The sequence below is a fragment of the Eublepharis macularius genome, chromosome 4 (genome assembly GCF_028583425.1).
Source record: "Eublepharis macularius isolate TG4126 chromosome 4, MPM_Emac_v1.0, whole genome shotgun sequence".
In the NCBI taxonomy this organism is placed as follows: domain Eukaryota; kingdom Metazoa; phylum Chordata; class Lepidosauria; order Squamata; family Eublepharidae; genus Eublepharis; species Eublepharis macularius.
Genome location: NC_072793.1, coordinates 45,758,994 through 45,771,911, shown reverse-complemented (window position 1 = coordinate 45,771,911; position 12,918 = coordinate 45,758,994). Strand labels below are relative to the sequence as shown.

The window sequence follows — 12,918 nt, the reverse complement described above, 5'->3', positions numbered from 1 at the left end:
TTCCTGAGTTGTTAGTAACGGCTGGACTCATTGAACTGCCTCAAAGCAGGAATGTTAGAGTGACTGTGAGAATTACTAATGTGACTAAATATAACCTGGTAGTGAAATCAGGTTTAAAGCTAAGCTTGTGGGACAAAATAGATCTGTATCTGCAGAATCTGGGCTCGATCCAGCTTCAATCAGTTTTGGAGATTCTCCAATACCAGCAGCCTGGAAAGATTGTCTAAGAGAGAAACTATGCCAAATACCCAAAGGATTTTCATTGCATGAGTGGGATATTGGAGGCCAAGGGTGAGGAACATCATATCCATTTGACAGATCCCTCTAATTTCCATGAGCACTCATAGAGGATTGCACTCTCTGAGACAGAGGATGTAAGGCAACACCTGCATGAATTACAAGCCAATGATATCATCACGGAATTATGTAGTCCCTATGCCTCCTCAGTAGAGGTAGTGAGAAAGAAGAATGGAAAGTGTGTGGATTACCGTACACTGAACAGGCATACTAAACCAGATCAGTACACCATACCTTGGGTGTCTGGTAGGGAGCCAGTGGTTTTCAATTTTGGACCTTCTGAGGGGGGATTACCAGATACTTTTAGCTCCTGAAGATAAAGAGAAGATAGCTTTCATATGCCCACTGGGATTTTACCAGTTTGAAAGGATGCCTCAAGGTATTTTTGGAGCCCCCACTACTTTCCAAAGGCTTTGCAAAAGGTAGTAGGAGACATGAATCTCTTCCAAGTATTGGCCTGTTTAGATGATCTTATAGTATTTGGGAAAACACCGGAGGAGCATGAAGAGAGGCTCTTGAAGGTGCTGGACCGGCTGGAAGCTCATGGATTGAAAGTGTCTCTTGACAAATGCCAGTTCTGCCAGACCTCTATCAAATATGTAGGACATATAGTTTCCCAAGATGATATTAGCACAGAGCCTGACAAAATTAGTGCCCTGCTTAATTGGTCCAGGCCTCACCATTACAAAGACTTAAAGACTTTTCTTGGATCCACTGGATATTATAGGCAGTTTGTGCTTTTAATTGTGAAATCTCTGAATGACTTAACTAAAGGATACCAATCCAGCAAAATGAGCCCTAGAAGGAAACAAAAGATACAGGTAACCAAAGGGATGTTGGGAGGGATCTTGTATTATAATCCTGTAGAACCATTTGGTGATTGATCGGATAAGAACTGTGAGATGGCCTTTAAAGAAATTATCTGACATCTGACCTAAGCTCTAGTGTTGGCCTTTGCAGACCCAAATAAGCCCTTCATTTTACACACAGATGCGAGCATAAGTGAACTGGGAGCAGTGCTGTATCAAGAAACTGATTTTAAAAAACCCTATCACTCTTGCGAGTAAAGGCCTCATGGACAGTGAGGCCAAGTATCATATCCACAAATTAGTTTTTAGCCTTAAAGTGGGCTGTCACTGAGAAGTTCTGGGATTATCTGTATGATGTCAAGTTCCAAGTGTGGACGGACAATAATCCTCATACCTACATACTTACTACTGCAATGCTAGATGCTACAGGCCAAAGATGGGTGGCTGCACTTTATGATTATAATTTCAGTCTTCACTACCGGGCTAGAAGAGTAAATGTAGATGCAGATACTCTAATTCGGCAGTCTCAAAAGGATGGATGAATGGTGGTCCCTGAGGAAGGAGTCCGAGCACTGTCTAGCAAGGGTGAACTAGAATAATCTAGACCAATGGAAGGTTGTGTTGCTGAGCATTTAGGCCTTTCCCCTGAGGCAATGTCATCTATGTCTGTGAACCTCATTTCCCTTCAGCAGACACCTCTGTCACACTTTAATGTAGAGGACTGGAGAGAATCCTAACACAAAGATGCAGAAATAAAGACAGTTGTTTGGAGGAACAATAGGCACCTGCCTTGTACAGTACTCCCCTCCTCACAAGCAGGCCTTCTGTTGCGGCAATGAGACAAATTAAAGATAACTGATGAGGTGTTGTATCGTATAACATTAGACCCAGCAAACGGGCAGCGTAAACAGCTGGTACTACCTCGAAGATGTAGACTGGCCGCTGTGAGAGCTCTACATGATGATTTAGGACATCTGGGGGCTGGAAAAACACTGAACTTTCTCAGAAGATTATTTTATTGGCCCCAGATGGCTAATGATGTTGCCAGGAAATGTGCAACCTGTGCCCGGTGCATTCAGCGAAAGACCCTGCCTGCTCAAGTAGCCTTAGAGAATATTACCACACTAGGGCCTGTGGAGCTGGTGTGCATCATTTTTTTGTTTGTGGAAACAGATAGTAGAAACTGTGGGAATGTATTGGTGGAAACAGACCATTTTACGTGCTATGCCCAGGCCTATCCCACCAGAGATCAAAGGGCTAGCACTGTGGCCAAGGTACTTTGGGAAAAATTCTTTGCTGTATATGGGCTACTGGCTCACATCCTTTTGCTTCAGGGCCCTCATTTTGAAAGTCAGCTGCTCAGGGAAGTGGTGAGTTTGGTAGGATTACAAAGTCATGAACAACCCCCTATCGCCCTCAGGGCAACCCACAACCAGAAAGATTCAATTGTACTCTGCTCAACATGTTGGGGGCCCTGCAACCTGAACAAAAGACCAAATGGAGTCCACATATAGCCTGTGTGTTGAGTAATTTAGTTATATTGCATGTCTATACTAAATATTGTTGTAAATTAGTAGTAGTTAATTCTTTGCTTAGACTCCTTAAATCCTAAGCACAACAATTTACCAAGGGCTAACGGTGTGCACTGGCAGGCTATTTAACTTGAGGTCTGTTTTTTACATTTCTAAATCAAACTCTAGTGTGTTTCCCCCCCCTCCCCAGTTGCTCATAATGATTTCTCTTTTGTAATCTTTTCCTATGCAAGTTATAGAGACTTTAAAGGCCCCCCTCCCCATTCTGTGAGAATGCTTTTTAATCTATTTGACTTTTTCTTTCTCATAATCCCTGCTGTAGCAGTAATGCCTTCAAGGGGACCTTATATGAAAAATCTAATTTCTACACCTGGGATAGCATGTGCCATTGGTTCAGTTGCAGTAAAGACAGAAATATTTTTCTTTTCTTTAGAGTGAATCTTTTGAGATGCCTCTAGAGGGGATATAATGAGAGGTACATTTTCCCTAAGGATTCTGGTGTCCTTCAGATCATCATTTTCAGAGAAGTCAGTTCTTCAGGCTTAAGGAAAATGCGTGTCTTGCCTTATCAGTGAAAGCCATGCTTTAGATATTACATCTTAATTTATTTTGTTAGTTTTAGTCAGACTAGGCAATGTTTTTTGTGATCTATATTAGAAATTCAGACAAGCACAGATTACAGGTATGTTTTAGGCATATATAACTAATGCAATTTGTACACCCAGTATAATTTGCAAAATCATTTTAGAGTAGTGGTTACAATGTCAAGACCAGGGCTAGTGAGGCCTGGGTTCAAATCCCTGCAGCCATGAACCACATTCAGCTCTTCTGTCTCTCGGCCTAATCTACCTGAACTTTTGTGAGGATGAAAGGTAAGGCCAGGAACTGTAGACCCTCATTAGAGATGTGGGCAGGAACTAGAAATTTGAGAAAAAATCTCTAGAGAAAGGGAAGCAGAGACAGTGACAAGTGACAGTAGCCATGGGTCCAGCCTGTGGCTGCTGATGCTGACTTAGAAGCATTTGTCATCCTTTAAAAAAATTCTGTGAGCCCTGATCTAGAGTGTTTGCATGTGCTTGCCCCGCCTTTTCGGTGCGAAAATAGCCGCCTGTTGATGTTTCGGCATCTGAAAAAGTTTGGGGCAGAGGAAACAAGGCACCGTGCTCAGAAGCAGCGTGGAAAAGTTGAAGAAAAAGGGCCCAGGAAGTAGTGAAGTAAGACAGAGGAAATATGAGGAATATAAGGGTAGAGGAATTAGAGCTAACAAAGGAGGAGCTAATGGAAGAGAGTACTCTAGAGCAGTTTCTTGGAACAGGGAAGGCTAAACAATTGGAGATGGAATAGGCAGTTAGTTGAAAAGTTGGGGTCCAAGGTGGGACATAAGTATGGGGATAAGTAAGTATGGCTGAAGAACTAGAGCAGCAATGAATATAAAGACAGTGACGGTAGGGACTCTCTAATCAGTTGGCAGGGAGGGAGTGAAGTAGACATACAAGGGAGCTGTGGACCCTCTAGGCTTGTGGTCAGGGAGTAAAAGAGATTTATGGCTGCATATTCTGTTTGGACTACTGTTGCTTTAAGAGTTGCGTCAAAGGGAAAATTTCAGCAGGTATAGTTTTTCTTGCCACTGCAGCACTATGCTAAGAAGACCCATATGGTGAAATTCTGGCAAAGAGGCCAGGACCTAAAAAAAAAAAAAGGTCAGGGGCAGCAAATCTCCAGAATAATTGGGAGTGGAGTTGGTTTCCAAAAAGTGGTTTGGGTTTATAAGCCAAATCTGCCTTTGTGAGATGCTCCAGACAGGTTTCCAGAGAGACAGAAGATTTCATGGTGGTGGTGACTTTGCTTTCTGAGAGGCAAGACTACTGCCACTGCTGAGGATAGCAGGCAAAGCAAGAAGTAATAGTATCCTGGGCCCAGAACTGGCTTCAACGTGCCTCCCTCCCTTTCTCCTTGCATAGCCCAAGGGTGGTCTGCAGTGGCAGCCTTAAAATTCTACGTCTTAAAATTAAAAGAACCTTGGAATTCTGGCAAGGCATAGCGAGCCATGCAGAAGTGACTCAGGGATTGCATATTAGTCATGCAGACCGAATCTCCCTTAATTTCCTGTGAATATTTATTGTAAGGGAAGAAAAATGAATCCTTTTCTTTAGAAAACAAGGAACCGTGAAGAGGGATATTGTAGATGCTACATGTGAACTTTTAATTTTTCATTGGTGGCTATTATGTTCATAAGCTTTCTCCATACAGTAAAATGGTATCAGCACCAATCAGGAAAGCCAGGAAACAAACTGAGATCAAGTGAAATGTCTCCAAAATCATTCCTCTCTCCCTTCTCTCTGTCTCCCAGGCATTCAGTGTTGTCTTCCAGAAAGCTGTTGAAAGAGCTGCTGTGGATGAAAACCTCAAAGACCGAGTAGCCAACCTTATTGACAGCATTACCTTTTCAGTGTTTCAGTATACAACCCGAGGGCTGTTTGAATGTGACAAACTGACTTACACAGCACAAGTCACTTTCCAGGTAAAGTACCTGACCTTCTAGCAGAATCCTTGCTAGCTTTCCTCCATTGGTAAGGAAAACGCATCACTCACAGAGAAGGAACATCTCACTTTTCTAGTGACAGCTGGACTATTGGCTTCCTATCGCTTTGGACATATTATGATCATATTGTAGTTGTTGTTTGTCTTGCTAGATTGCAGGATTGACATGCAATCACTAAGAACTTTTGTTCTGTAACTTTTTGTTTATTGTTTTGCTTATTTGAATATATGCATTTATTTAGGATATTACTAAATAAAGACTCTTCAGAGTCCTGCTTGAGGAAGCTTACAATTTAAAACATCACAATAGGGAAAAAAAACACCCACTAGGCATAAGCAGCATTAAAACTGTCATATGACAGAAGCAGACTATTAAAAAACTGTCCTGGAACTTAAAAGAAAGTAAAGTAGGTGGCAGGTGAGCCTCAAGGGGGAAGTTATTCTAAAGGCAAGGTGCCACCACAGAAAATGCCCCGTCTCTAGTCACCACTTCCAGACTTCTGAAGGCAGGAGCACATAGAGCAGGACATGGAAGGCAGATTTTAACTGATGGTCTGGACAGTATGAGAAGAGACAGTCTTTCAGGTTCTCTGGCCCCTAGCTATTTAGGACCTTAAAGGTAAGAATTAGCATTTTGGACATTTTAAATTGTGCTTAATGCATAAGGGTGATATGATCTCTTTAACCAACCCCTGATAGTAGCCCGGCTGCCACATTTTGTACCAACTGAAGTTTCCAAATCATATAGTACATTGCAATAATCTTTCTTAGAAGTGATCAGAGCATATCTTGTTTCTGAAAGCGTTTTACACATTTTAATCAATGATAATACAATGCCTGCATTAAAAATAATAAAACAAATGCGTAATCATAAATCAATTTCCAGCCACTCAGCAAAAGCATAACTCCACAATGGCAATAGAAACAGTAATTCATAAAAATGCCCTGTGGAACAGAGTGACAAAAGGGTATACTCTGGACCATACCAGCCAGACCACTCCAAAAAGCATGCAGGATTATTTTTACCTGTGCATTTAAATGCAAATAGTGCACAGTGTTTGTAATTATAGCATGGTTCCCCCACCACTTATTCTAGCTAGGGTCTCAGTTGTTCTTGAAATGCAAGTGTTACCTTTCATCTGCTCTCCAACCCTGAGACAATGGCCCTTTTTGCACTTACGGTTTAAACCGCCATTTATGAGCATTCGCCCCGATCACAGTGGCTTCGGCATTGCACCTGTTCATTTCACACTGTCCACTGCAATTTCGATTTGGTGTCTGTGCTTCATTTCAAAACCTCGGTGCAATTTTGGGCTTTTGGGGCCTTGCAATTCACGTCACACTTTTTTAAAAAAAATTGAGCATGCGTAGTAACGTTGCAATGTTGGAACCCTTCCCCCCTTTTTGCTGATTGGGCTGTCCCCTGCCCACTGGAGAGGCAATTGGTGGCAGAGTTCTGGGGGAAAACATGTACCACTCTCATTTTTTAAAATCAAGCCAGGAAAGGGTTAAAATGCTGCCGATTCATCTCCTCCCAGGAAGCAGAGGCTTGTTTCCAAAGGGCTGTGCAAAATGCTTGGGTTTCCCCCCCCCCCTCTTTGGCAAAGTCTGAAACATGCCTGGGAGGGAGGGAAAAGCGGCCATTTAATTCTTTCCTGGCTTTTAAAGCCAGAAAGAAAGTGCAGGAACATTACAACGTTGCAACCCATTATTGTCTTTAAAAAAAAAAGAATGTGTGTGCATACCCTAAGGGAGGAAGGAGAAAGCAGCTATTTAACACTTTCCTTGCTTTTAAAGCTAGCAGGGAATTAGCAGCAAGCTTAGGAATCATTCCTGGCTTTTGAAAAAAAATAAAAGAGCATGCATACCGGGAGGAAGGAAACCAACGAAGAAGCAGCCTTATGACCCTCAGCTAAAAAAAATGGTGGATAAGGAGTTCAGAGAGCTGAGGAGGGTGGGAGTGGTTAATTCTGCACAAACCAATCAGCTCCCAGGGAAAAGGAGAGGGGGGGGGGAGAGAAGCAAAAAGGGGGCAAAAGTGTTCACATTAGCAAAATGCAGGCCAGCTGCCAGTCGGCAGCGAACTTAAAAAAAACATCGGGGTATGTCCGCAGGGGGGAAAATCAGGGATACAGCAGACAAAAAGCGGGACTGCATCCCATGACTGCTTTTAAGTGTGAAAACCTTGCAAACATGGGATGTGGAACAGGTACAAACACGCTCTAAAAACAGAGTGTGAAATGTACCAATTATCACTGCCTCCTGCAGCATCAACTGGATTTGTCATTGCAGATACTTCTGATGAATAAAGAAATCAACACCACAGAACTTGATTTCCTCCTACGATATCCTGCCCAACCAGGAGTCACCTGTCCAGTAGAGTTTTTGTCTAGTCAGTCATGGGGTGGAATCAAGGTACCTATTTTAACTCATATGTATTATATTACTTTGTTTTAAGACTATTTCCAATTATTTACACTCTTATTAGACTTCAGATGCCGATATTTCTCAACCTCAGACCAAATTTGGTTTCTCTGTCCATTGAAATATTCTTTTGTTGTTCTCTTGGAGACCCATCAAAATAATGCTGTGCTTATAAATATTTTAGGGAAATTTTCATTGTGTTCCAAAACAGGTAAAGTGTGAAGTACAGTATTTACTTAAATACAACATTAGTGTGTCTCCCCTGTAGATATGGCTTATATTATTATTATATTTATATTATATTATTATATTTATTATTGGACATCACTGTAACTTGTATGCCAATTGAAGATGGCCTCATATATATATGTAACAAATTTGGAGCTCCACACTTGAAAGGAAGACCTGCCTATCAAGCTAACTTGGGCTTAGATTGGGGTTTCCAGGGCAACAGCAGGAGTTCAGACAGAGTTCAGACAATCCCTGCCTCCGGTTGCCAAGGGAATTGATTGCAGGTGCCAGACTGTCTGGCTTGACAAGCAGCAATGAACGAGGCTTGCAACGACCACCTGTTCATTTAGAATGGGGCCTCACAAACAGCTTGTTCTCGAACAGCAGAGTGGGCTGTTCATGGCTTTTTTTGGTTCGTATTGCTGTTCGTGCCCATCTCTAGTTATAACATTAAACTTACACTGGACACCCAAAGCTCTACAGAAATACCTACTTTAATAACAGTACGAGCAAACACTTTTGTAGTGTCTACCACAAAAGAATAATACAGAACCTAACAAAGCACAAAAACGATCCATGATGGCCAAATTAGTTTCCTCCCTGGAAAAAGAGCCACTGATTGCATCTTTACAATACAGATTCCCATCAACATGTAAAAAATAAAAAGGAAGAAAAATATTTTCCTGCTTCATCAGCTTCAGAAAAGTATTTGACTCGCTCTAACAACTTGGGGCTGAACCTTAAATTGTTACAAAATGGAATCGGCGAAAAAAATGGTCTCATCGTATTGATGCTCCAATCCATCAAATGCAGGATATGAATTGGAAACAAAGGCAATCAAACAAGAGGTGTAAAATAGGGAAGCACCCTCAGACTGACTCTCTTCAATCCATACATCAGTAATGTTCTGAGTTGACCTTGTTGGAACAGTCATTAAATCCAGGGTAGTGTGTAAATGACTTTCAAGTTGAGAGTATATTCTTTACACATGACCTGGTTCTACTGTTGTGCATATAAGTGAATGTATGGGAATTTTTTGTTTGTTTAAAAGATTTTTTATTGGATGGTTAACATACACATAATATTACTACATTTTACTTATTTCCCTTATACCTACTATATGCTTCCCACCCCCTCCCCTTCCTCTTTCTTTATTGACTTCCAACAACACTACAACCCCCCGTTTCTTATCACTAATTCTGTCTCCTACTTGTCATTTTAATATTATTGGTAAAGATTTAAATTATATCTTATCTTAATTAATAACTTTCAAACGACCATAATTGTCTTTTAATGTATGGGAAATTTTGAAGCTCTTTTGAAGTACGGGACCGTGTCTGAAATTAGAATCATGAAAACCTAAGTCAAGCAAGGTTCTGTTACAACAAATATGGCTGAACTTGCCCATTTAGATCTGTGCTGTACATCATAGGTCTGTGCTGTCTCCAAACATTTGAGCCTTTGGGCTCCTTTGGAATTCTGACACAGGGTAGTGGACACAACTACAAAACAGCTGAGGCAGAGCTAGCCACAAAATGTCAAAAGAGCGGGGTCATGCATAATTCTAATAGTGATTCTTCAACATTTCAGGCAGAAACTCTGTTTAACAGGATGCCTTTTAAAATAAAAATGTTTAAAAATATTTTCTTGCATACACACCTTATTTCCAGTCATGCAGTGAATATCTTTGTGTTTTGGTGGCAGCTGCTGCTGAAGCAACTTTTCAAAAATCTGCATAGCCAATAATATCTCCAGTGGCCAATTAGAAGCCCTGCTGGGCAAAACCCCTACCTGGCCATACCCACTTTCTAAAACCACTTGGCAGTTGCCAGGAAAGGTGTCAGTGGGTTCCATGGCACCCATGGGCACCACACTGGGGAACCCTGGGATAGAGTGTGCAGCCTGCACGAGGTAACTGTGATGGATATAAATTTTCCTTTTTGAAAGGGAGTTAATATCTCAGATAATTTGGGTCTCCTGGTTCAGTTGTTTGCTTTACCCTCCACTGAGGAAAATGGCAAAGTATCAGGGAAGGAAGCATGAAAATGCAAATCTTGTCATAAAGACAATCCTCGATGTGGAGAGATGCCTGAATAGGGACAGAGGGACAGTTTGTTCTTGACTAGAGATGGGCACGAAACGGGGAAAAAACGAACCCTGAGTTTTGTCGTTCATTGTGTTCCACGAACCATGAACTTTCATGAAATTCTCCCATTTTGTGAAATGATTCATTAGGTTCATGATTTGTCAGATCCCAGGGCCCTACAATGCCCCCCTTCATACTCAGAGATGCCAAACTCACAGGGAGACTTCAGCAGGCTGTCCTCCAGCCACCCTCCAAGTTTGGTGAAGATTGCAGTACGTCTCTTTTGAAGCAGCAGCAAATCCAGCCCAAAGCTGCCAAATCCACTCTCTCTCCAAATCCCTGCAACAGCTCCTTCTTCTCCCTCTGTCTACTGGAAATGAAAGCAGAAGGCACAGAGCTGTGCCTTTTATAAGAAACACTCACATAGAGCAGAACAAGAGCTCTCTGGTTGGCAGACAGACCTGCCTAACAGGGTTTGGAGGGATGAGATTGGTGTTCCCATGGCTACAGAAGGCCCATTTCCCCTCCTGCTCATTGCTGTCATAAACCAGAATGGGAGCTCTCAAGTTGACAGGGAGAGCTGCCTATCAAGGTTATGTGGGCTAAGATTGGGGTTTCCACGGCAACAAAAGGTTTGCAGACATTCTTGGCCTATGTTGCCTAGGGAATCAATGGATCAGCACCAGTCTGTCTGGCATCATGAAACATTCATGAATCAAATGAATCAGCCCCAAAAGTTGTGGACTTTGTGAAAAACGCGGACCCACGAAATGAGTCTTCATGGTACACGAATCAGCCCAATTCTTCACAAAATTTGATACGTGTTTTGATTCCTGACTGTCCCTCCAATTAGAAGTACCACTTTTTCATTGCTATGTACTACTGCTACATCATGAAATTGTATGGTTCCTAATTTCTAAAACAAGAGATAATGAGAAACTGTTGAACCTTAGAAGAGGAGCAAGAGAAGGCAGAGTTGACATCATGGTATGTCAATTCCAACCACTGGCTCAGCTATGAACAAAAAATATAATACAAATGAAGGCCCTGTCTGCAGCATTTGGACATCTTCCTGTAATCCCTCTGTTTACCCCACCATCTCGACATAAAACAAGTCATTCTCATTCTTATGTATATGTAATATATTAAAGTATTTTGAATTACGGTAGGAAATGGTATGTGGAGAAGAGGATGAGTGGATTGTGCTGCATTGTGTTTGGACCTTGAGTTTCTGCCAAGTTGTCACTGATATTCTGGTTGGATGAATTCAAGCTTGCTGAAAGCTTAAGGTTCTTCTGTTTTGAAGAATGTTGTCAGAATTCTGAGACTGAAATAGCTCTGTTCATCCTTCCTTTAAAAAGGCCTTTAAGGGCAAACAGAACCTAGTCCATTAATCTTAGGTTCAGCAGAGACTGTTTTAGGTATTTAGACAGCCCCACCTTTATTTTTAGCCCTTGCAGAGACAGGTTAAAAATGTAAGTTATGCAGTACAAATTAGTTCCATGCTTGAGCACATAAAGCAACACACATAACATATTTTACTTTAAAAGAATGCTCTAGGCATAGTGTCCTAAGAAGAGATTCAGCTCAGCTGATAAGATTCCAAGACTCTGTGAGGCCTTGTTACCATGTTGCATTTTATCAAGTGTGGCTGTAGTGTTCCTTTGTTTAAGGCCATTCCTTTCTTATCCCTCTTTCTGTAGCATTCATAATAAATGTTTGGTTTCTCTTCTGGCTTAAATTTCAGCGTTTGCAAATCTGAAAACTGCAACCGCCTCTCTCCCCTGAGCACCCTCCCTTGTTTGCATTCGTGTTCCTTTCCTAGTCTGGACCATGAAGGGACTCTCTAATTTAGTTTTTATTAAAATGCACGCACACATTTTTGCAATGTATGGCCAGGAGCTTTAAATATAAGTCTCCTAGTAAGAATCTCTCTTAAGCAATAAATTCACCCACTAATGAAAGAAACAAACAAAAAAGTAGTGCTCTGGGCAGGTTTGTTAGTTGTTGTTGAAATTAAAGGGCAAACAGCTAAATCAGCCTTATCACTGAGAGCTCTCTGGAGCTTTCAGTCACCAATTCTTATCTGAATAAATAATAGGTGTAGTGATGTGCGTCTGAGAATACTTGCTAATACTCACCCTCCACATCCCGATTTATCCTGCAGCATAAGGCAAATACATTTAAAACTCACACCTGATTGCATAGCTCAGTGCAGGACAGGCAACGAAAGGCAGAAGCGCACAACTCAGATAGTTAGATGGGCCAGATTGGTCCTTGCCTGAAATGGTGGGCTGCACCAGACTAGACTCAATGACATCATCAGATGAAAGTACAACAGTGTTTCTACAACCATGGAGATAAAACTACTGGCCTACCTTTGCGCAAAGTATTTAGTACAGTTGAAATGCACTATATAAATCAGATCATCATGTATGTTGTTGTCAGAGCTGTGAACCCTTGAAGTGGCCTTATACTGAGTCGGACCATTGGTCCATCAAGGCCAGCATTGTCTCCTCTAACTGGCAGTGGCTTTCCAGGGTCTCAGGGAGAGGTCTTTCACATCACCTACTACCAGATCCTTTTAACTGGAGATGCTGGACCTGAGACTTTCTGCATGCAGAGAAGATTCTCTGCCGCTAAGCCTAAGAGTTAAAGCATTGTTACCTGTTATTGAAATGCCGACTGCTCCTTTTAACTCTCACTTTTCATGTGATGTTTTCTTTTCTGAATGTAAATACCTCATGTAGGATGACAGGAACTTTACTATGAGTTGGCTACTTTGGATTATTCCCCTCCACCTTCCCCTAATATCCCAATCATTCTCCATCTTCTGTTTCTGAAGAGGAAGAATTTTCATTATATAGTTATGAAAAAGCAACTGAAAAGGTATTGTTCAATAAATGTGGTGTTGTATAATGAGCTCTAAGTAGTAGATTCAGCTTTCAAGGGACGGAACGGCTGTAGAGACAAAGCTGCATATTAATGCTGTATTTAT

The 12,918-nt window shown here is 41.6% G+C and overlaps 1 protein-coding gene across 1 annotated transcript in view; it reads left to right on the top strand.

Moving 5' to 3' along the window:
• LOC129327573 (dynein axonemal heavy chain 9-like) overlaps positions 1-12,918 on the top strand; it is a 262,554-nt gene that overhangs the window by 194,565 nt on the left and 55,071 nt on the right. The window contains exons 58-59 of the mRNA XM_054976327.1: positions 4,989-5,159; positions 7,472-7,594. Coding sequence (XP_054832302.1) covers positions 4,989-5,159; positions 7,472-7,594 — 294 coding nt within the window. The remainder of the gene's footprint in view (positions 1-4,988; positions 5,160-7,471; positions 7,595-12,918) is intronic.